We start from the raw sequence: 24,931 nt of genomic DNA, 5'->3' as shown, positions 1-24,931 counted from the left end.
CTTAGCTCCATCAGTGCCCAGCCACCAGGGCCTCTGCGGGGACTTAGTCCCTCAGTGCCCAGCCACCAGGGCCTCTGCAAGGACTTAGCTCCGTCAGGGCCCTGCCACCTGGGCCTCTGCGGGGACTTGGTCCCTTAGTGCCCACATTACAGCCAACACATCCTTTCCGTGGCCCTGTGGTTTTTTTTCCAATTTTCAAAGAAACAAAAAGATTTAGACTATTCTGCTAACTTAACTGAACCTTGCTTTACTCCAATATGATAAGGTCATTAAATACAACTTTTTTACTTTAAAATGCTTTTTATGTTCTCTTATTTTTCCCCTAATAAAATCATGAAATCAACTCATCTAAACACATGAAAACAAATTCTCTGAATGCGCAGAGTATGAGTTTGTACCGGAAGAGAAAATAACTGAAACATTTATTTGCCTTAACTCTTAAAGATATAAATCGACTATAAGAATAATACAAATAAACCTACAAATAAATATATGTTCATGGATATTTATATATATATTTTTTAAACTCTGGAAAAGACATGTTTTATTTCAGCATAAAATGCATTTGATTAAAACTCAGTATAACCATTGATATGGTAGGTATAAGAAAATGAAATAGAGACCACAAAAGAACACTCTTGGTAAAAAAACTGCAAAGTAATAAGCTTGTGTTTTTGTTGTTGTTGTTCTATATATTTATTTATTCTCAGAAGATGCCAGACAGAAAATAAAGGGAAATTGTCATTTCCTACATGTTACAGGTACAAAAAATTATGGGATAAAAATGCTCAAGGGTGATTATACTCTATGAGTTTAGAGCTCTCAAGATATGGGAAGTTTGTGTAGAAATAATCTTCTAATCTTACATAGACTAATGTAGAGTGAAGAATGCCAGAGGCTCTCCTAAGGTCATGACTGAACATACATTAGTTTCTATTGAAAGTATTTCCACCCAAAATTTTAAATGCCTAGATTTTATCATCATGCACAGGGCTTCTAGGTTAAAAGTTGCCCTCTTGTTTTTTAACCAGATACCAAAACTATATTAAATTCTTGATTGTGTGATGATAATCTATGTCTATTCACTTGGTTAATTTTTTGCAAAATGAGCCATTTCTTCTTTGTTGGAAAATACTTTTACAACAGACAATAGCTTGCTGCTTAAGAAGGTTTCCTAAATATCAGGGTTACACCACTTGTTTTGCTTACATATTCCAAGCTTAATGTTTCCTTGTGTGCAAACGAAGGAGCTAACACGTGTTTTGCTTTAGACATTGAGTCTGTGTCATCAAAGGAGATAACAGAACTCAGAGTGGGGTGAGATGTTTGCTGATCCAATTATCTATTCTGTACCTTTCAAGAAATAAATTGTCCCAGTGTGTAAATTGGGAGAATTTTATTTTGTTGCAGTACACTAAGCTCACTTATACATAAAGCCACTAGAAATTCTTCAGTCCAAGAGTGATGCCTAAGCTATTATTTACTAAAATTAAGTGGTCTGAAAACAGTGAAGTAGCCTCTGAAAATACCCAAATTATAAGCAGTGATGCTAACTCTAAAAAAATTTGACTCATTAAAAATAACGATCAAAAATGTTCCTATGGTGTCATAGAAATAGATATCATTTAGTACCATGTCTAAGTGGTACTAAATAAATCAAATCATTAAGTTCTTATCTTCCGGGAACTTATATCAGACAACATTAATGCCAACCAAGCAAAGAGGAGAGTAAACATTATTTTCTAAGAATTATACTTCTTGCAAATGCAAAGTAACAACTCACCTTTTCACAGATTAAAAATGGAATTGGATGTCAGAATTCTGATGGAGTAGCTGAAATACTCCTGGGGTGGAGCTAGTCCAGGGAAGTTTGGAAGTCTATCCAAGACCCACAGGTACAGGTCTAAGAGAGTATTTATCACAGACACCCTGAGCGGGCTCCGGCGCTGCCCACCCGACAGGGACACCCCTCGCACTGCAGGCTGATGGATGTGCTTCCTGGAGCACTGCTCCATGGAGCATCCCCACAGAGTTGAGCAACTCCGAGGCCGGATCTGAATGCAGTGTTTTTCAAACTTTTGTTTTTTACTTCTTCCCACGGTAAAAAAAAAAAAATGATTTGCCTTACAATCCACCGAAGATATATCTTTAATGTATAACAAATAAAATTTTCCTGGAAAAAAACACACACTTATTATATGTGATGCACTCTGATATATTCTTTTTTATCCTATTTTGTTGTATTTTCTTTTAAAAGTCATGATTCACTAAAATTATCACCCACTAACAGAACTTGACCCAGCACTCAAACATTAACAGAAGAAGTTTCCACAAAATAATACCCTAGTTATGCAGTGTGCTCTTTTCTATTTATTTATGGTTGGGGCATACTAAATTGATTTTGCAGCCCCAAATTGGCCTAAACACTGTCTCAAACTATTCATGGGGTAATAAACTCAGCAAATATTTATTGAGCACCTAGTATGTGCTAAACACTATTTTAGCACTACACATAACATGGTATACAATGAAAGGGTACAAATTAACTGTATTAATCTAGAAACTCACCTCATTAAAATAAGGAAATAAAACTTCCAATTGGAATATTGGTGATGCATTTCAAATGTTACTCTAGCATATTCATACACTAAAAATCCTACCAAGCAAGAGACTTACATTCCTTCCTTCCCCCTCTTCTAAGTGCTTTTGTTTTGGGGTCCACCCCTCCCTTCTTTGTGGAGAACAAGTAGACACTAAATGGTTCTAACTTATGATGGTTCAACTTAAGATTTTTTGACTTTACAATGATGCAAAAGCAACACACATTCAGTAGAAACTGTACTTTGAATTTTGACCTTTTCCTGGGCTAGCAATCTGCAGTCTGGTGCTCTCTCTCTGATATGGAGCAGCTAGCGGCAGGGAGCCCAGCTTTCAGGCATCCACAAGAGCACGAGGGTAAACAACCAGAACTCCACAGTGTACTGTGTTGCCAGTATATTTTTGATACTGTACTCAATAACTTATGAGATACTCAACACTATTATAAAATGGGCTTTGTGTGAGATAATTTTGCCCAACTATGAGCTAATGTAAGTGTTCTGAGCACATTTAAGAAGGCTAGGCTAGGCAGTGATATTCAGTAGGTTGTGTATTAAATGCATTTTGATCTATGATATTTTCAATTTCCCATGGGTTTTTTGGGATATAACCCCATTGTAAGTCAAGGAACATCTGTAGTGCCTAGGACTTCCTGCCTACTTCTGCTAAAAGAATGCTAGGAATTTACATCAGAATCCAAAGCACAAGCATAGAGTGATATATTTTTGTAAATACTACCATGACATTACTAAGGCTTGGGAATATAACGTCTTGTTGGAAAATAGAGACTTCTCATAACAGTTATTTTTAAATCAATCCTTTAAATATAGAGGAGAAAAGTGTACTATTTCCATTGCACAGAAAGATGGATTATATTTATTGACTCACTAGGGCATGATATTTTCTCTCATCTCTAGGAGCATTCATTTTTACTAGGGATTGCCATTGAAAGTATATAATTGAAGTACATTTGCCAAATGATAAAGGTTAAATGGTGAAGGAGTTCCTTCTGTATGACTCATTTCTTGAATTTTATGGACAAAAATCAACAGGTGGGCATATCAATTTAGAAAGTGTTTTCTAACATGAAGTACTATTTATTCAAAATTGGAGATTAAACTGGTATAATGACATTTTAAAAAACAACTTATTGGTCTATTTGGTATGAGCTTAATTAATGCCCTATTTTGTACACATACAAAGACATATACAATATTAATACTTAACACATTGCGGACGGATCATGAGAATTCTCGCTTCATAGTACACAGTGTTTTACAAAGTATCATACTTTAAAAAGATATTAACTTGTAAGAACATGTAATAAATAACTTCAAAATGCAATGGGTATTTAATTTTTAAGCATGCCTTTAACATTTATGTAAAACGTTTTTTGTACTCGTTCAATAGAAACTTATCTGGCCACTGGGTAAAGCTAGCAATAAAACTACTGGTCCACGATGTGTTAAGATCCAGCCTTTAAAAAATTTAGCATAATGTGAACAATGACTTTTCTTTTTTTTTTAAATATATTTTATTGATTTTGTACAGAGAGGAAGGGAGAGGGATAGAGAGTTAGAAACATCGATGAGAGAGAAACATCAATCAGCTGCCTCCTGCACACCCCCCACTGGGGATGTGCCCGCAACCAAGGTACATGCCCTTGACTGGAATCGAACCTGGGACCCTTCAGTCCGCAGGCCGACGCTCTATCCACTGAGCCAAACCGGCCAGGGCAATGACTTTTCTTAAAGAATATTGGTGACACAGAAGATAAATCTAAAGAGGTATACAGTACCTATGTTTTGAAAAGCATTTCTAATGAGGCAAATAAAACTCAAGAATGAAAATTAGTAATAGTAGGAAAATAGCCTTAAAATTTTCTTTGAAAAATTTTGCTGATGCTATTTCTGTGTACACACAGAGAGAGATAAACTATATGTGTGTGCAAAGAGTACTATTTATATTTGGGAATCAACCCAACTGGGCAAGTCCTTTCCTCATTGTGCTAGACTCTCACCCTTTGATTGGGGATCAAGGCACATGATCTCGCACCAGGAAGGTTTATTTGGGTAGCTTTATAACTCTTCTCTCTTCCTCAGAAGCAACAAAGACAAAGAGAAAAACTATGCCGGTTCATGGTACTGCCGGCTGGTATGAAATAATCACTTTTTCCAATTAAAGGACTTCTCCGACATTTCTTCCAGGCTCCCAGCTGCCTTTTGATTATTTAACTGCTAAATGGTTAATGAATAGTTTGCTTTTTCAAAAACTAACTGTTCATTTCATTAGATTAAGCATGAAACATCTTGGCTGCAAACTAAGTAAAGGTGGGCAGCCAGGCAGGCAGGAAAGAAGGCGGGAAGAGAAAAGAAAAGAAAAAGACAAGGAACGGGAAAAAGGAAAGAAGAAAATCATTGTCTTCCCAAATGCTTCAACAGACAAGGTTTTTATGCAGAACTGTGATGTAGGTTCACCAGAGAGTGCCTATTCAAGATTAAATGGTTCAGAAATAAACACCCTCCAACTTATCTCCAGCTATAAAAATCCAGGGTTCTCCGAATGACCCCAAGCATTAACGAGTGACCTTAAGAACTGAGGACTTTGTGAGGACTCTTCCTCTCTAAGGAGATTTTAACTCCCTAGACACCTGGGAGCCTTCTAAAGCAACTTGGCATCTTCCAGCCATCTCCTTTCCAACGTCTCATCTCCTGGCATCGGGAGAGCTAGGTCATTACTTTCTCCACCAATGGGTGGTATGCTCTCCCTTTCTTCACATACACACATGCCACAGGCACACACCATTGAATGCAAATGATCTGATTTCTAGAAAATCAGTGCAAGTCTTCTGAACTTCTTAACAGATTAATTCAACCAAGAAACATTTTCTGAACGCCAACCATGTGTGAGACTGTTAGGTCTTGGAATGCAGAAGAAAATAAGAAGTGGTCCTTGCCTTTAATTGTTTAGAAAGATTATTTCAAATGGCATTACCTCTTGTCGAAGGCAGCACGTTTAACTATGGGTGGCAGGGCCAGTGTGTCTGGGAAAGCAGCTTATAATATTTTCAGTCATATTTATTTACTCGAAGATATATAAGAATCCATTACTCTCCATGCATTTTATTACCTCCTTGTCTTGTTTTTTTTTAATTACTTTCCTTTTACTTAGAAGCTCTTTCTCTCCTTTTCCACTCTCAAATCCCAGATCAAATATTACCACTTGCTTAGTTTTCCCTGACACCTTCAGTTTTACAATTGCCTTCCTGTTATATGCCTATTATAGCTCTTAGCTATTACAGGTACACTGGCTATATGAAAAGAACATTAGTTCCTGGTTCGTAATAAGCTCTCAATAATGTGTCTTTGAAAGAAGAAAAAGAGAGACAGGGAGGTTTGTGTGCTCAAGACTGCTGAACCGAGTTCCTGTAGGAAAGGGCAGGGTGTTTTGTGGTGTTTATGTTTGGTTTTCGTTTCTGTATAATCATTTCTATCCTTTTGTTCAGAAGAGGTATGATACCTGTTTGTTGCACTGATTGGTTAAAAATTGGCGAAAAATGTTTTAAAAAATGGTCTTTGATTCACATATTTACTCTTGAAAAGGTTGTTCTCTTCACCATCATCTTGTTTGTAATGTGAAAATACACTCAAAGTAACTACATTTCTTTATTGTCATTTTTCAATAATATTTAGATGGAGACTTATAATGTCCCCCAAGGGCTACTTTCTTGAATCTTAAATATAAATGTTTCTCTTGGAAAACAAAGATTAAAAAGAATAACCTCTATGGAAATCCTTCTTCTACAAAGCCTTGTCACCTACATGCTGGAATATTTTGAAAATGTGTTCTGAATGGTGATCTGTACATTTAAATAAGTCATTATTATTTAGCAAATAGGGAGAAAGGCCTCGGGTAGTGATTAACAATTAATAAGAGTTTTTATTCACTTGTTTAAAAAGATGGTTTCCAGATGCAAATAAAGCACAGTACCTATTTATAGAAATAGCAGCAAGATTTAAGAGGCAATGAAATGTTTAAGATGTTGATTGTTTTATCACAAATCTGAATTAATATTTAAATAATTGTATGCCATATGCCTATCTCAGCATTTGATATGCTCTGACCCCACTCTTTGTGAACATACTCATTATTTTATGATAATATTTTATAAATATTTATATATTTTTAAACAGAGAACATTTTAAAATCTTATTCTTGAAATGAAACACAGAGCTTTAAAAAAAAAGCAGACATGACAGCTGGGAAAAATTAAAGTCGTGCTATAGAGACATTCTGTAAGGAGTGTTAGATATGCTGATGTGTTGGATATACTAACTGCTATTGACACATCACCACTACTAACTACATACATGAATGCCAGTAGTAATGATGACGATAACTCCTTTTATTTGTATAGATTTTTACATATTACAAGCCTTTCATGTACCTATTTTTTGTTCTCATAACAATCATGCCAATGATGGAATTTTTCCTAAGGACAAATTCAAAGATAGGAAAGTATCATATGCAATAAGATGTGCATCCCTGTGTTATACATAATAATGAAAAAAATCAAAATGCCAAAATGTATCAGAATGTTTTAAATAATATAGTCAATTCATATGCTATATGGTTTAAAAATATTTATACAAAGTCTATATATCATAAAGGAAAAATTCTTGTGTTCTTCTGTTCGGAGAAAACAGGAAGACTATAAAATCATATTTGTACTATTATTATAACTACGGAAACATTTCTATGTGTTTGAACGAGGCCTCCATGGTTACTTGGTCAAATGTAATATGTCTTATGATGGCATAGTACAGCAGTAAAATTTTTGAATTATTTTTGGTTTCCAGTGACAGTGGTATTGTTTAACATACTATATACATGTTTATGTTTTAATAGGAAATTAAATGCATATGCTTGTGATAATAAACATTTGCCAAATGCATGTATCACATAAAATAATTCATCTCTTTAGCGGAAAACCTTTTATGAAAAAATGATTACTCAACAGATGTGATCCTCACCCTCCTCACCCCACCTGTGTGCATCGGGCTCTCCAGGGGTGATTTGAAAAAAATGCTACTGCTCAGGCTGGATGTGCCCCAGAGATGGGTTTTCAACTGGTCTGGAATAGGGTCCAAGGCATTGCTTTTTATTTCTTTTCTTTTCAAGTTATCCAGGTAATTCTATTGTGCAGCTTGGATTGAAAACAATTAAGCAACCAAATTTTATATTTTTAAATATCAAATTTCCTGAATTTTCATCTCTTGCATAAGACTTTCAAAATTAAAAATGCTGTTTGGATGAAGACTTGTCTGACTTAAGGAATAATGAGTGCAAAGTACCTTTATGCTATCAGAGTAGCAAAGATTTAAACATAATGAAACTTAATGTTGGTGAGAATGAGCACTACTGTGCACTGTTTATAGAAATGGAAATTGAATTTTATATTGATCAACTTTGCTGGAGGGCAGTTTGACAGGAAGTATTCAAAGCTTTAAATTTATGTAAACTCTTCTGTTCCTGGAATTCCACTTTCAAGACTTTCTCTTTAGAAAGTAATTTAGTATATTGACAAAGATGAGTTAATGTTTTTAGTGCTGCTTACCATGTAAAGGATTGTAAACAATCAAAATATCACATCTGTATGTTGTTTAAATTATGGTATATCCATACATGATACTAGTAAAATAATTCTGTAGTTAAAAGAGTTAACATGAAAAGATATATTGATAAATGAAAAAGTTATAAGACAGCATGATTCCATTTTTGTTAAAATATGTAACACGTGTATATATGTGTATGTGTGTGTGTGTGTGTGTGTGTGTGTGTGTGTGTATAAATATATACAAATACTAGTACAGGTGGGTAAAGTCCAGAAAACTATACATCAAAATATTAAAATATTTATAAGTACTTTTTATTTTCTGTTTTATATGCTCATGCATATTCTACTTTGTTTTTTTACTAAAAGCAAGTACTGGTATTACAAATAGAAGAACAAACACATTTTTAAAAGGAAAAATGTTTTTTAAAAATGAAGGCTTGTTGCTTTTATCTAACCCAAATGAATGAACTACTACAGAACTTCCTCCATATTCACTCTGTCCAGCTGTGAAAAACAAGCTATTTCTTAGTAACCTAAACTCCAATAAATTTTTTTTCAAAGTAGGTTAGAAAACGTGTCATTCAGATGGGATATCATCTCTGATCACAATTTCTCTGATTAAAATCAGTAAAGGGGACAGGTAATGAAATAGTTGAAATGGATCTCAATGTGTTTTCATGGGGTTGTCTTCCTTCACATCCACAATTAATGCTGGCCTTTTTGTTTTGTGTTGTTTTCATTTTAGGCGGTTCAGGACCCTCATCCTCCATCGCCATCGCTGGCACCAGCCATCCTGCCATCACCAAGACAACATCTGTTCTCCAGGACGGCGTCATCGTCACCACCGCGGCTGGAAACCCACTGCAGAGTCATCTGCCCATCGGGAGTGACTTTCCTTTTGTTGGCCAGGAGCACGCACTTCATTTTCCATCCAACAGCACTTCCAACAACCATCTTCCACACCCCTTGAACCCCAGCCTCCTCAGTTCTCTACCTATCTCTTTGCCAGTGAATCAACAGCATCTCCTAAACCAGAATCTATTAAATATCCTCCAGCCTTCAGCGGGAGAAGGCAAGTCTGAGATCAACCTCCACCCTTTAGGTTTTCTCAACCCGAATGTAAACGCTGCTTTAGCTTTTCTCTCCGGTGACATGGATGGGCAGGGATTGCAGCCTGTCCACTTTCAGCTCTTAGCGGCCCTGCTTCAGAACCAAGCCCACGCAGCTGCCATGCTTCCCCTGCCATCTTTCAATCTGACCATCTCAGATCTTTTTCAACAGCAAAATACCCCTTTACCCTCCTTAACACAGATGACAGCCCCACCAGACCATTTGCCAAGCAATCAGTCAGAGAACAGCCAAGCTGACACCCTTTTAACCAGCCCCCTGGGGAACCCTTTACCCAGCTTTGCAGGCAGTGACACTCCTTTTAACCCCCTGTTCCTCCCAGCTGTCACTGGGGCCTCAGGATTAATGGCCTTGAATCCCCAGCTGTTGGGAGGTGTCCTGAACTCGGCATCGGCCAACACCGCTAATCATCCAGAGGTTTCCATAGCAACTTCCTCCCAGGCAACCACTACCACAACCACTACATCATCAGCAGTGGCAGCACTGACTGTCTCAACACTTGGTGGGACAGCAGTGGTGTCAATGGCAGAAACATTGCTGAATGTATCTAATAGTGCTGGGAACACACCTGGTCCAGCTAAACTCAACAGTAACTCTGTGGTGCCACAGCTACTTAACCCTCTACTGGGGACAGGTCTGCTTGGTAAGTTACATTTTTTCACAAATTTTTACAAAAGAAACGTTTTTCTAATTCTAATTTCTCATTTTTAAAGACTCCATTTTGTCACACTATTTTTAAATATGTTTTTGTTATTTCACAGCTTGCTTAAGGAACTAAATATAATAACACCCACACACCACCATAGTTATACAAACATGAAAATGACTTTTTTCTTCTCCCCTATCCTAGCAATACTAAATACCATTTTAATCTGCCTTTGCTTATCTTCTAATTCTGATGCCACCTAACACTAACCTATCCATCATCCTCTTAAGCCAAGTAGAGTCTTACTTTTCAAATAATAAAGCACAGGTACATCTTAAAAATAACTTTTATTTGAATTTTAGTTGGTGTGGCATCACAGGGTTAGCATGAGCAGCTGCACCGTGGGTGGGAACAGTCTCAGGAAGTGTTTTTCCAGGTGATCCCTCAATAAACAGAATTAAATACTTATTGAGCAAAATAAGAAACAAGGCATAAAAACATTCAAAGTTAAAGTGTGTCCAAGTTCAAGGAGACAGCCCCAATAGCTATTGTTAGATTTCCTCCAACAGTATTGTTCTTTAAAATTTTTGTGGCTTAAAAACAAAATTCTTCATGTAAATTATAATGTCACAAAAATGTTAGATAATAATGTCAAGTATATTCAACTGATTGATGCAGGTGACTATAATGTAAAGTACAGAGATGGTTTCCATAAAGTCTGGAAGCATCAGCAAATATACTTGATATTGTCAAGGGCATGTCCAATGTATGCAAATATATATATATATATATATGTTTCCAGATCTATGGACACCTTTATAATACAATTTAATTAGTTCTATTTGCCATTGAAATCGATGCAGTTAAGTAATCTAAAAAAGCATACTAGTGTTATATATTTCAAGTTACAGGACAATTCCTTTGACATCATCTTTAAAATAACTTCAGTGTAATTTCAAAACAAGTCTATTTTGAATTTTGAATATAAATTTAGTTATTAGCTAATCCTACATGATTATATAATATTTATTTTTTAATGATTATGATAATGATTTCTTTTTGTATTGTTCACTTTCTTTACAATTTTAATTTTAGGTGACCAACCTTTCACTTAAAAACAAAATACAGCCCTGACCGGTTTGGCTCAGTGGATAGAGTGTCGGCCTGCGGACTGAAGGGTCCTGGGTTCGATTGCGGTCAAGGGCATGTACCTTGGTTGCGGGCACATCCTCAGTAGGGGGTGTGCAGGAGGCAGCTGATCGATGTTTCTCTCTCATCGATGTTTCTAACTCTCTATCCCTCTCCCTTCCTCTCTATAAAAAATCAATAAATTTTAAAGAAAAAAAAATACATATTTCCAGACAAAATCCAGTTTTATTTGGTGGTAATTGGTGATGATTGTGACTTGAGAACTAAACTTTGTAAACAAAGTCTGACCAGATCCACTTATTTTAATCATCTGATCAAATTCTTATGATTGCTAAAACAGGTTAGGACTAATTTCTACCTTTAATTGTAGGTGCTTTAATAAAAATAGTTTCAAGGAATTTTTAACACTGATGCTCAATGTAAGGGACTGGATAATGGATAGAGAAAGATTCATCTCTCATGACATAAAACCAAAAAAATAATTATGAAAGATAAAATTAAATAGTAAAATACTCTTTCCTTACCACTTAGTAAGACTTTGAGGAGAAAAAGAGAAAAAAAATTTTTATCATGTAAGTCTAGTTTTTAGTTTTTGTTTCAGGAATCGTTGGGTACAAGGATAGGCATAGGATTGCCAAAGAATCACATTGACTTACATTTTATGTTTTCCAAACCATAGGTGACATGTCCTCAATAAACAATACTTTGAATAATCATCAACTGACTCATCTACAGTCGCTGTTAAACAACAATCAGATGTTTCCTCCAAATCAGCAGCAGCAGCAGCAGATTCTTCAGGGGTACCCGAATCTCCAGGCATTCCAAGGACAGCCCACAATTCCCTGCCCAGCTAACAATAACCCCATGGCTTGTCTGTTTCAGAACTTTCAGGTACTCTCCTTCCCTGGGTTACTGTAGTAGAAACCAATGTCTAAGTTTTTTTAAACAATTTGGGCAAAGAGACAAAAGAAGGAAGTTACTAGTATCTGCCCTTCCACCTCTACTAACTGTCATTTCTCTATAATGAATATTGTTAAACAGTCTAGTCTTTTATGTGAAGGTTATTTTATTTTGTCTGAAGCATCCCAGTGGTCCTTTTAGAGCTATTAGTAAAAACTGATCTTGGTACCCTCTTGCACCCTTTTGAGGGTTTAATCCCATTGCTCTCATGATTAAAATCCATATCCTTAACATGCCTGCCTTGCCTGCCTCACTCTCAGCCCCACTCTCACTGCTCTCTTCCTGGCTTCAGCTACTTGGTCTTCTTCTTATTTAGATCAACTGAATAAATTCCTGATGGATTTAGGAGCTAGATGGAAAGAGTAACACCAAATAAGTATAAGACGAAAATATAGGATGTTTTTATAATTTTGGGGTAGGAAAGGCTCTTTCAGAGGATACAAAACAAAGTAGTAAAAAGAAGTAAGAAAATTGAATACATAAACCTTTAAAATCTGTATGATTAAGTGTATTCTAAACAAAGTGAAAGACAAGTGATAACCTGGAAGAAAATAATAACAAATATCTGATATCTGTAATAGAAAAAGAGCTCCTACATATTAGAAAAATAAAGATAATTGATCAGAAAAATGAGCAATAGATATGAACAGTCAATTCACAGAAAATAAAAGATAAATTATTAAACATGAAAAGAATAATCAGTTATATAAATTACAACACTAATATGTCCATCAAATTGATGATAACTTGCTGACAGTGGTGTGGGATAATGATATTGTTATATATCAGATATATTGTTGGTCTGATTATATGCTGATACAGTCCTTTTGGAGAGTAATTTTAGTTTATCAGTTTTTTAAATACACATGACCTTTGACCCAGAAGTTTAACTTCTATGTGTCTATGTTAAAGAAGTCTTTGAAATGAACAAAAGGGCACAATTCAGAATGTTCATTACAACTACTTAAACATCCATCAGTAGGGACATGGTTAAATATATTATGGTAGATCCATCTATCTAGTAGTTTAAAAAATTAGCTAGACTTGTCTGGCTGGTATGGCTCAGTGGTTGAGCAGTGATCTATGAACCAGGAAGTCACGGTTCAATTTCTAGTCAGGGCACATGCCCAGGTTGCAGGCTCAGTCCCCAGTGTGGAGCATGCAGGAGGCAGCTAATCAATGATTCTCTCTCATTATTGATGTTTCTATCTCATTCTCCCTCTCCCTCCATCTTTTAAATCAATAAAAATATATATTTAAAAATTAGCTAGACTTATATAATTTGATATGTTAAGGTCAACAAGATTGCAAGACTCCAATACTGTAGTATTGCAGAAGAAAAGTAAAATACAATACCATTTATATGAAAAGTAGAAAGAAGGAAAGAAGGAAAGAAGGAAGGAAGGAAGGAAGGAAGGAAGGAAGGAAGGAAGGAAGGAAGGAAGGAAGGAAGGAAGGAAGGAAGAAAGATTAGATATTCACCTACACACTTGAATGTATTAAAAATAGGTGTCTGCAAGAATGCTCTCCAGCACTGATTACTAGTACTTCTAAGAAAGGAAATTGGATTGCAGTAGGATGGCAAAGTACAGATTTAGGTGGGGCGTAATGATAAGGAAAACTTTTGCGTTTTTGGACAATGTGAAAATACTCATATACATCTTACGTAATCAAATAATTTAGAAAGGAAGAGGAAGTGTTCAACCATGTCACTGAGAAAACAAGCAGATGAAGCTTGCAGAGAAGCCATTAGATTTAGCAGTGAGAACATCACCAGTGACTTGATGGAATGCAGTTTGGGTGGAGTAGTGGGAGCATGAGCCAGATTGCAATGGATGAAAGGATGAAAACGGTTAGGAATTAAATAGTGTAGATGAAAACCTTTCAAAAACTGAACGATAAAGAGCATATGAAAAACAGGGTAGTGCCCCAAGGCAGGCTGCAGACTTTGTAATATGGAAGCCATGTACATAGTTGTATGCTAAAGGAAAGAAACCAAAAAGAAGAGATGGTAGTTACCAGAGGGAAAGAGTGGCGGGGGGCTGAGGGGGGGGGGGGGCGAGGGGTAGAAGAGGATAAAGGGGGGATAAATGACTTGGAGTGGTGAACACACAATACAATATACAGATGATGTATTTTAGAATTGTACATGTGAAATATAAATAATTTTATTAACCAATAAATTTCATTTTTTTAATGTGGAAGAGATGGAGCATAAAGAGGAGAAGGGATAATAGGTAAGGCAAGATCCCTGAGGAGGGGGTAGGATCCGAAGCACAAATGGAGAACTTGCTCTCAGAGAGCAGAAGGTGTCCCTCTGACCCTGGGAAGCAGGACAGGATTTGGGACACAAAATTGCACAGAAGTATGAGCCGCCAGAAGCCAGGGTATAAGAATTATGAGAATTCTTAACCTATGAACTCCATTTTCTGTGTTAAGTAAAGCCATCTACTAAGAATAATGCAAGAGACGGTACAGCAGCCAGCTTGTGGAAGTGGGTGAAGAGCTGAATAGTGGTGAAGCATCACAGACTCAGCACCCTCACTGTAGATATAGATGAGGCTGGCAGTTGAATTGACTCAGGACTGGGATTTTATCTGGGAGGTGTAGACCAGGGGAGAGTGGCAAGAGTGTCAGTGATGTGCTGGTGCTCCCAGGTTCTGGTTTAGTGGGGAAGGACGGGAAGACCGGAAGGGAATGATCAGGGGTGTGGAGGTGCCATCCCAAGTATCAAAGATCTGGAGCAGCAATTCTTAGATGGGGTTGGTGAAGTTAGAGTAACCTCAGAGACTTTTTTCAAACTGCACCCATCCTTCCTGTCCTGAGCATTAATAGTCTTCCCTGGTGGCATTCCCTCCCTTCACCTCTTCTCAACTCAGAAACACTTCTTTAGGGAGCCATTGTCACTGGTGTCCCTCAGCCGATGCCTGGTAAGGTTGAAAATTAGACTTTAAAATTTTAGTGTTATATTAGAAATATCTTGTTGTTAAGAAAGGAGTATGTGTTTTTTTGTTTTATCTTATATCGTATTTCACTTAGTTCAGTAGATATCATTTTCAAAATCTGGTTCCCTTTGTAATTTGAGCAGTGTTGGTGACTGACTTGCTTCTCTCTCTTTTTTTTTTAATTAAATCTTTATTGTTCAGATTATTACATTTGTTCCTCTTTTTTTCCCCCCATAGCTCCCCTCCTTCCAGCTCCCACCCCACCCTCTGCCCTCACTCCCCACCCACTGTCCTCATCCATAGGTGCATGATTTTTGTCCAGTCTCTTCCCGCATCTCCCATTCCCCTTTTCCCCCCAAGAATAGTCAGTCCATTCCCTTTCTATGTCCCTGATTCTATTATAATCACCAGTTCATTCTGTACATCAGGTTATTTATTCACTTGATTCTTAGATTCACTTGTTGATAGATGCATATTTGTTGTTCATAATTTGTATCTTTACCTTTTTCTTCTTCTTCCTCTTCTTAAAGGATACCTTTCAGCATTTCATATAATACTGGTTTAGTGGTGATGAACTCCTTTAGCTTTTCCTTATCTGTGAAGCTCTTTATCTGACCTTCAATTCTGAATGATAGCTTTGCTGGATAAAGTAATCTTGGTTGTAGGTTCTTGTTATTCATCACTTTGAATATTTCTTGGCACTCCCTTCTGGCCTGCAAAGTTTCTGTTGAGAAATCAGCTGACAGTCGTATGGGTATTCCCTTGTAGGTAACTGAGTTTCTTTCTCTTGCTGCTTTTAAGATTCTCTCTTTGTCTTTTGCTCTTGGCATTTTAATGATGATGTGTCTTGGTGTGGTCCTCTTTGGATTCCTTTTGTTTGGGGTTCTCTGCGCTTCCTGGACTTGTAAATCTATTTCTTTCACCAGGTGGGGGAAGTTTTCTGTCATTATTTCTTCAAATAGGTTTTCAATATCTTGCTCTCTCTCATCTTCTGGCACCCCTATAATTCTGATGTTGGTACATTTGAAGCTGTCCCAGAGGCTCCTTACACTATCTTCGTATTTTTGGGTTCTTTTTTCATTTTGCTTTTCTGGTTGGGTGTTTTTTGCTTCTTCGCATTTCAAATCTTTGACTTGATTCTTTCGCTCCTCTGGTCTGCTGTTGGGAGTCTGTATAATATTCTTTATTTCAGTCAGTGTATGCTTAATTTCTAGTTGGTCCTTTATCACACCATCGAGGGTCTCATTAGATTTCCTGTACATCTCATCAAGTTTATCGACAGACTCTAGTAGCCTCTTGAGAGACCTCAAAAGTGTGGTTCTGAACTCAATATCCTCCCTTGATAGTTTTGTCCTGTTTCTTTGTCTCCGCATTTTTTACGCTTTCTTGGTACACCCCCTAGTGGTCTTTGTGCGCAGTCTTGTTGTAGTTAAGCCTTGATTGTTGTAGTTAATACTAGAGGGATTTGACCTCCAGGCCGACTGGCTGTGATAATCAGCTGTGCCTGCAGTGGAAGAACTTGTGTCCTCTAGGGAGGTGCTAATCTAGCCTTTGCCTGAGGCTATCCGGCAAATGGCTCTGTGCAGGGCTTGGGCCGGGCGGGTCCCACGGGATCAACGGGGCGGAGGAGGGAGCAGTTATGGCTGCTCTCAGTCCATCCCCAGGGGCTCTGCCTCTCTGTCCCAGCAACCGCTGCAAACCTCGGAGGGACCGTAGCCAGACAGTCCGGCTTCTCCCATTTGAGTATGGGTCCCTAGAGACTCGCCCGGATCTGGAGCTCAGAGTCTGAGGCTCCCTCCGGATTGAAACAGTCAACCGCGCCCTCAGCCACCAGCCCGCGCTGCGCGCACTCCGCACCTTAGTATTTTACTTCAGCACTGCGCCTCCTCTGATTCTCGGTTCCTCCTAGTTGTAGAACTTCCACTCAGCCAGCCTTCCTGTGGTTCTGGATGATGTCCGTTCTGTCTTTTAGTTGTATTTTTGAAGTGGTTGTTCGAGGCAGCAAACTCCGGCGTTAACCTATGCCGCCATCTTGGTTTCTCAATCTGCTTCTCTCTTTGAATCCCAAGTTGCAAAACCTGTAATGATACTAAATACTTGAAGTCATCACCTGAAAACATATTTTGTCCAACAGCCTCAACTTTATTTTTTTCTAGAGGATGTTTAGTAATAATGATTAAAAATAAATCTGTTGAATGATTTTAACCAAAGAAACAGTACCCAAATATAATCAAGACATAAGCTCTTCTATGCAGAGTAACTTTTTATTTCATTTTTGAGTCATTTTCTTTCCCATTATGTTTGTTTGTCTTCTGGTAGATCTGAAAATTATGTCTTTCTCTTTGAGATCTTTAAATTTATTTTTTTCTCTCTCTCACTGCTTCCTGTCTATTTCTTTAAGGTGAGAATGCAGGAAGATGCAGCTCTCCTAAACAAAAGAACAAGCACTCAGCCGGGGCTCACTGCACTTCCTGAGAATCCGAACACTACACTTCCACCTTTCCAAGATACAGCTTGTGAGTTGCAGCCGAGGATTGACCCATCTCTTGGCCAGCAGGTGAAGGACGGCCTCATTGTGGGTGGCCAAGGTGATGCTTCCGTAGATGCCATTTACAAGGCAGTTGTCGATGCTGCCAGCAAAGGAATGCAGGTTGTCATCACCACAGCAGTCAACAGTACAACTCAGATCAGCCCCATTCCAGCTCTGAGTGCCATGAGTGCCTTCACTGCTTCGATTGGTGACCCGTTAAGTCTCCCCAGTGCTGTCAGTGCAGTCATTCATGGACGGAACATGGGCAATGTCGATCACGATGGTAGGCTGAGGAATGCAAGAGGGCCCCGGCTGCCCAGGAATCCGGACCATGGGAAAAACTCACATGAAGGAGATGGGTTTGAATATTTCAAGTCAGCAAGTTGCCACGCATCTAAAAAACAGTGGGATGGGGAGCAGAGCCCTGGAGGGGAGCGAAACAGGTGGAAGTGTGAGGAATTTTTAGATCATCCAGGCCATATTCACAGTAGTCCTTGTCACGAAAGGCCCAACAATGTCTCTACACTGCCATTTCTGCCTGGGGAACAGCACCCAATACTGTTACCACCAAGAAACTGTCAAGGGGATAAAATTCTGGAGGAAAATTTCAGGTATAATAACTACAAAAGAACTATGATGAGTTTCAAGGAGAGACTAGAGAACACTGTGGAAAGATGTGCACACATCAATGGGAACAGACCTCGACAGAGTCGTGGCTTTGGAGAGCTGCTGAGCACCACAAAGCAAGACCTGGTCCTAGGGGAGCAGTCTCCAAGCTCCTCAAATAGTTTGGAAAGTTCTCTGGTCAAAGACTACATCCATTACAATGGAGACTTTAATGCCAAAAGCATTAATGGGTGTGTGCCTAGCCCTTCAGACGCTAAAAGCATTAGTAGTGAAGATGACCTACGGAATCCAGACTCCCCCTCTTCAAACGAGTTGATACATTATAGGCCAAGGACGTTCAATGTTGGCGACTTGGTCTGGGGCCAAATCAAAGGACTGACTTCCTGGCCTGGAAAATTAGTAAGAGAAGACGACGTTCACAATTTATGTCAACAAAGCCCTGAGGAAGGGAAGGTATACCAATCTTTATCCATTGTCAAATACTAACCTTTATTCAGATATCAATTATTATTTGTTGTTATCATCACTTTGGATTCTTTGGATTTGAAATTAGGATTCTTCATGACTCATTAAGGTTTCACAAACTTCTGGAGCATAAAGTGAAGAGGGGAAGGTTAGAGGCACCAAAATGTCCTATCGCCAAGGGGTGAGTTGTGAAGCATCTGTAGATTCCACCAAGGCTCAGAGTGGTTCCAACCCAGGAACCAGATGGCCAGAATTTAACTCTGCCTTTCTTGCCTGCATTTGTCTAATTCTTCATCCCATATGCAGAGGATGAAGGCAAGTGGCAGTGAGTGGGGAAAAGTCTGGTAGCCACTGGAGCCCAGGAGTGTGGCAGAGGGAAGAGTCCTGCCAGGCGACAGGATGTGCCAAGGGGCAGCATCCCCTCCGTGTGCTTACATGTGACCCTTGGAGCCTGGGAGAGGGTAAAATCAGGGTGGATTGCAGCCATTTCTGGAAGCAGCAGGTAATATCTGAAGTCAGAATGGTGTCTCCTTTCAGGAAAAGTTCTGGGCCTCTATAGCATATGGAAATGTTTAGCCCCATAGTCTGGTTCTACTTAACACAATCTGATCATATAAATTAAAGGAAAAGTTCTCCGTGAAACTACCATTCAATTTAGAAGAAATTAGTAGGGGTCTTCTGGGCTTCCCCCACCCCTGCCCCACAGTTGGCGGAAGTGACTCAGTAGGCCAGAAATATGCAGAATGTATAAAGTAGATAGAAAAGTCTATATCTGACCAGGGGGAGATAATAATGTATGTTTCTCACAGATAGTGAAGAAACATAATTTTTCATCTCCTTGGGAAATAAAAATTACTCTTCCAGGTATAAGTATTATTCTGTTAAAGAGCATATTGTATAAAGCTTTGTCAACTCTGCGCAAACCTCCACTGGCACTTAGGTTTAATGGCAGGAAACCAAAGGCATTTTTGCTCGCACAATAAAAGGATTGTCTTTCTGCAAATGACCGGGCGGTCCTTAAACCCGTTGCTTATAATGCCTAATATATACTTGTCAGGATCACTGTGGCCATAATGTTTCTATGTTTGATAAGAAAATGAATTCCATACTCCTAGTCACAAAACATTTTACTCTCTAGTCTCTCCGAGACCAGACAAACTATCTTTAGGTTGATAAACCTAAATATTTTTGACAGTTTATTCCAAAATAATTAGAAACAGCAAAATTGGGCTTTTTGGATATAAATGGAACTGCTGCAAATACAAGATGTAGACATTGAGCTGTTTTATAAAGTCTGTGCACATGAAACCAAGTCTTTTTTAATGTGCTATTTTACAAAAGCTTAACTAAAGGAAAGAGTACGGCCTCCCTTTCCTGGAAACCTTCTTCCTGTCCTGAATGCCTTGTCTAAATATCTTCCGTGTCCCCTGGAGAATAAAGGCATGTGCTTTTAACACATTTCCCATTCAGCAATGCTCCTGATCTTCCGATTAGTCTGCGTCAGCAAACTCCTAAGATTGAGTTCCTCACTGATATTCAGGGAGATAGACTAAAAAAATAAAAAGTCGTTATCTAAGAGTCCAAGAAACATTTATTTTCCTTCATTTAAGTAAGCAACTGGTTTTCATTCACTATAAAATAATGTTTCAAAAATCCAGATTCTTCATTTTTATTGTAAGCAATAGGAAAATTCTTAATAGGGAGAATAAAATTGTTTCTGTAAATGCAAATATCCCCCCTCCCACGGGCTGACATTGTAACTTCAAATTCTCAAAATGTTGATTTCAAGATACACTATAAATATTTTTAGTAATTCAGAAAAATACTTTAAAGTAGACGTTTAGAGGTAAAAAACCGAAAATGTATGTAATGAAATATTAATAGCACATGAAATATTTAGCTATCATTAAAAAGCAAGGTATCACAGCCTTATATGCTCTAGGGCACTTAACATTTTTAAAACCTCGAGTCTTTTCAGGGCCTACGTCACTTTTTCACATTAAAAAAAAGTACTACTTCACAAAGAATCTTTTTTCTCCTATAGCGCACAAAACAAAGGAAGGGCTTCCTCATACCTTATTTAATGATGCCCAGCTAGCCAAACAGTGTTCCCAATTTCTAACACCAGAAAAGGCAAAATTTCAAACCCAGGTCTGTCTGACTTCAAGCCCAATGACCTTGGCCTGCTGCCTTCGAGACCCTGGTGCATCCAGAAAAGATTAAACTATGTTTAATATCTGTGTGAGACAAAGCACAATCTATTCTAAAAGATTCCCATTAAAACAATTTTTAAATTTGTACTCTTATTCAAGTGAACAAAGTATGAATGTTAGTTACATAGAGCCCCTTAGTTCTCGGTGGATAAAGTCTTGTACTTCTGCTTTTAAAAAGGGAAGCAGTGCATTAGGGCTTCCTCCATATACTGTGGCAATGCCTGACATTTTAATAATGTCGACAAAGACAGAGGCTGACTCCATAGACAATTGGTTATTATAGTAAGATCTTATTAATTCGACCTCACTAACACAGAAGGGACCTTCTTTCCTAGTGTTTATCTTTGTAGTATCTCAGAGAAAAGGGTTTGCTAGAGAACTTTCTTACACATTATCCTTTTAAACCTTTTTAGCCTCTCAGGTTTTCATACTATTTCCATGTCTACCAAAGTAAATTCATCCAAGACCCTGTCAGATCCCAGCAGATGAAATCTATGTTAATTCAAATTTTAGAATGGATTTATTATCTTATCTCCCCACCACCCCCACATCCCACAAACCTACCATTTATTTATTTTCTGTTGCAGTCTTTGTCCTGAGCAGGACACTTCTGATTCTTTTTGGAAGTAGGCAAAATAGAAACAATAAATAATTGATTGACAGGACTGCAGGTTACTAGTTCAGAGCAAACCAGGCACCTCCGGTGTTTGCTGGTTGTATGAGTGGTCTCTGCACTGAGAGGTCGGTGCTGATCGGAGCACTGATGTCTTCGGGGGCCTGAGATCTCCAGCACCATGTTGTCCATAAGTTGATGCTTTAGCCAGCTATTTGTCACGATAGTAAGTGATCTTTTCAGTTTATTATTTTAGCAAGGCACTTTCAGTCTTTGGTGGAGTATGACATGTAGCAAAATTACGAATAAGCCATTAGAAATGTTCTGCAGTTTCTGAGATTACTTGCTAAGAGGTATGATTTCTAAACATCAACACTGTATGAATACGGTCTACAGAGAACTAGAGAGAAAACAAGGTGAGGCAGAGAAGGCATGGGCTTTGGGCATTTTGACGTGAGCTTCATCCCAGCTCTGCCAGTTACCAAGATGGTCCTGGGAGGTATGTTAACCTCCCAGAGCTGCAGTCTTCGCACCTCTCGAGTGGGAATATTAATTCCTATTCAGGATGATGTTTTAAAAGTTAAAACACAAAAGAGCCTCAGCAAAAATGAACCTCCTCATCCATATTCTCTATGCACGACAACCCGATTAATTTGGTTCCCACCATTATAGAATTGTGGCCATTGGACCTTTGTTGGTGTTCATCTAGGCATTATCCATGAATCCAGGGTTTACTATCCATGAATACAGGATGGGGATAAAAAGATTATAAGGAATGTAGTTAATGAGTGAAATAGTTTATAACTTTTTAATAAACCTCAGCACATCAGACATATTGGCATATCTGATTATAAATTAATATTAGCTGCTCATTTCAAGCAGGAGTTGACTTGGAAGCATTTCAAAGCTCTCTGTTTGTTGAGTGAATTTGAAAGTCCCCTTCTCAGATTTTCTAAAAAAACATCAACTCAGACTATCTTCCTCTACCTTCCTTCACACCCTTCCCCCCACTCAACAACATGACATAGTAGAGATTTTTAACGGTCTGCGAAAGGTTGGACTGGATCGCCCCTTGAGTACTGTACCATAGTTCTTGATATGGGGCAACGCTGCAGGGTCTTCAGTGCCTGTGGTGCCATTCGGGAAGTGGTATCGCCTTACTAATGCTTTTTTCCCTTTCATTAGCAGTTTGTAATGAAGCATGGTCTGGAAGATACTTACAATTTTTTTTTAAAGAAATGCAAGTTTCTATAAACTCTGAACCTGTCATAGTTTGAGGTTCAGTAGCCAAGAGTAAGACTTCATTGCAGTGCTCAAGTACAAGGTCATGGCCAGCGAGGCACTGCCAGTTCTTGGCATTGGATCAGAGAATTCTTGGAAGGGAAAAGGGCTTCCATTGGGGCTGCACCTACACTCTACAATGTGCAAACAGGGTAAGCCTATACAGCAGGTATTTTTTTTTTTTTTAAATATATTTTATTGATTTTTTACAGAGAGGAAGGGAGAGAGATAGATAGTTAGAAACATCGATGGAGGAGAAACATCGACCAGCTGCCTCCTGCACATCTCCCACGGGGGATGTGCCCGCAACCCAGGTACGTGCCCTTGACCGGAATCAAACCCGGGACCTTTCAGTCCGCAGGCTGACGCTCTATCCACTGAGCCAAACCGGTTTTGGCTACAGCAGGTATTTTTATGTGCTCATTTCAGCACATTATTTAAACATAGGGAAAAATGCCCTTGTTTTCTAAAACAAATTTTGGCATTCTAATCTTTGATCTTACAGTAGCTTGAAAGGGATGATTCTCTTTTTCTTTTTTAATGATTGAAAAATAAAATTCTTTTTTTTTTTCTAAGTAGATCATTTTTACTCTTTGAACATTGCCCCGTTGGTCTTCACATTTCATTGCTCTGGCATTCAATATGTATTTTGCCTCGAGCCCAATTTAGAAAAGGATTTCTTTCTAGATTGGCACCAACATGTTTCTTTCCAATGAAACATTTGTTGTTGTTTGACAAGTAGGGACATCTCTTGATTACCCAATAAAGTTCTCCATTTCAGGGCAGCGCCACCTGGGTAAATGAAGACAGGTCTGTAAACGCAGTGGACGGGGTGCCCCTTCTCCAGACTCACACTTGGATTTTTTCCACACAGTTGTTATTTGGCAAGTAGAGATAAGAAGAGTTCTTTATATAGTCGTTCAAAGCAGACAAAACACATCATTATTAAACTCATAGGAAAATTGATTTGGGACAGCACACTTTTGCATGTCCATACAGCGTCACATGCACACATTTGACAGTGTGGAGCAAAACCAGAGACAGCCTGCATCATATTCGGGGGATGTAGAACTTAAGGAATTGAGCCTGGGGACTGGTTTTGGGAGGTGTGCCGTCCTGTGATGGTTACACATTTTATTTTCAAGACCATTCTTCCTGTGCTCGATTATCAGTGTGAGCTGTTTGCATTGTTTGGTGCTATCATCCTCTGTTGAAGTTGTCCTTTGTATAGCCCCTTTACTTAGGTAGTTTCTTAGCCTCTGCTGGAAAGGAATCCTTTCCTCGGTACAGAATCCATATCGATAATATTTGGGCTACATTTTGGCTGGCAGGGCGGCAGGGGCAATCAGTGCTCTGTAGCAACAGGATCGTCTTGAAAAGGAAGCAAAATCGTTTTTGAAAAGTAGTAACTACGATAAGATCCAGGCTAAGAAAGTCAGTGCCCAATCAAAACTTGAGTGATAATACAAATGAAGAACTAGATGAGACCAGAAATGGGAATGTTAGGAAAAAAGACTAAACTGAGTCAAACGCTTAGATGAGACTGTAAGCTTTACGCTGGTGAATTGTGGGATATTGTGAACTTCTTCTTTTGGGCAGCATCCAAGAGGGGAAAGAGGCCTATCTCCATGCACAGATACTGAGGCTCAGCCCAGAGTTCTCGAGCTGGCAGTGCAGTTTTCCCGTAGATGGTAGCAAATGCAATCTCAGGTCTCAGGCAAATACGTGCTTCTGTCACCTGAGCTTTTCAACAGTGTTTCTTCGGATTTACCAATTTATCCAATTCGTCTCATGTGTTTATGTGTTGTTGGTCAATCTGAAATTTGTTGTCTTATTTTAGATTTACTCTAGTCCTGCAGTGTAGTTCTCTAGTACTCAAAGATACCGCTCTCCAGAGTGAGGAGGAAAGCAAACACACACACACACACACACACACACCCCTCAGATAGTGTCACTGACTAACATAGTAATAATGTGAACTTGATGAGTTCATTGGAAAAAACTGGATTCACTTTAGTGATATTTCCGTGAGTTCTATTGGAAAATTAAGTTCATCCTTTCTGTCACAGGTGAGTTAACATTTTATCCCAAATTACTTATTTACCATTAATTCCCATTCTTTCAAAAATGTTGAGATATTGCACTTAAATTAGCGAGAC

The 24,931-nt window shown here is 38.4% G+C and overlaps 1 protein-coding gene across 4 annotated transcripts in view; it reads left to right on the top strand.

Annotated features, from left to right (window-relative positions):
* Positions 1-24,931, top strand: part of MBD5 (methyl-CpG binding domain protein 5) — a 397,266-nt gene that overhangs the window by 352,421 nt on the left and 19,914 nt on the right. For 3 of the 4 annotated variants that reach the window (XM_070423045.1, XM_070423046.1, XM_070423044.1), the window contains 3 exons: positions 8,961-9,986; positions 11,818-12,029; positions 17,445-18,653. In XM_070423045.1, coding sequence (XP_070279146.1) covers positions 8,961-9,986; positions 11,818-12,029; positions 17,445-18,653 — 2,447 coding nt within the window. The remainder of the gene's footprint in view (positions 1-8,960; positions 9,987-11,817; positions 12,030-17,444; positions 18,654-24,931) is intronic. The other variant, XM_070423047.1, reaches the window with a different exon arrangement.

This window comes from Myotis yumanensis, unplaced genomic scaffold, assembly GCF_028538775.1.
Source record: "Myotis yumanensis isolate MYYU_CA2020_CCGP unplaced genomic scaffold, mMyoYum1.0.hap1 SCAF_8, whole genome shotgun sequence".
NCBI lineage: Eukaryota > Metazoa > Chordata > Mammalia > Chiroptera > Vespertilionidae > Myotis > Myotis yumanensis.
Note: the sequence above shows the minus strand (reverse complement) of the source record. Positions and strands in the feature narration are given on the sequence as shown.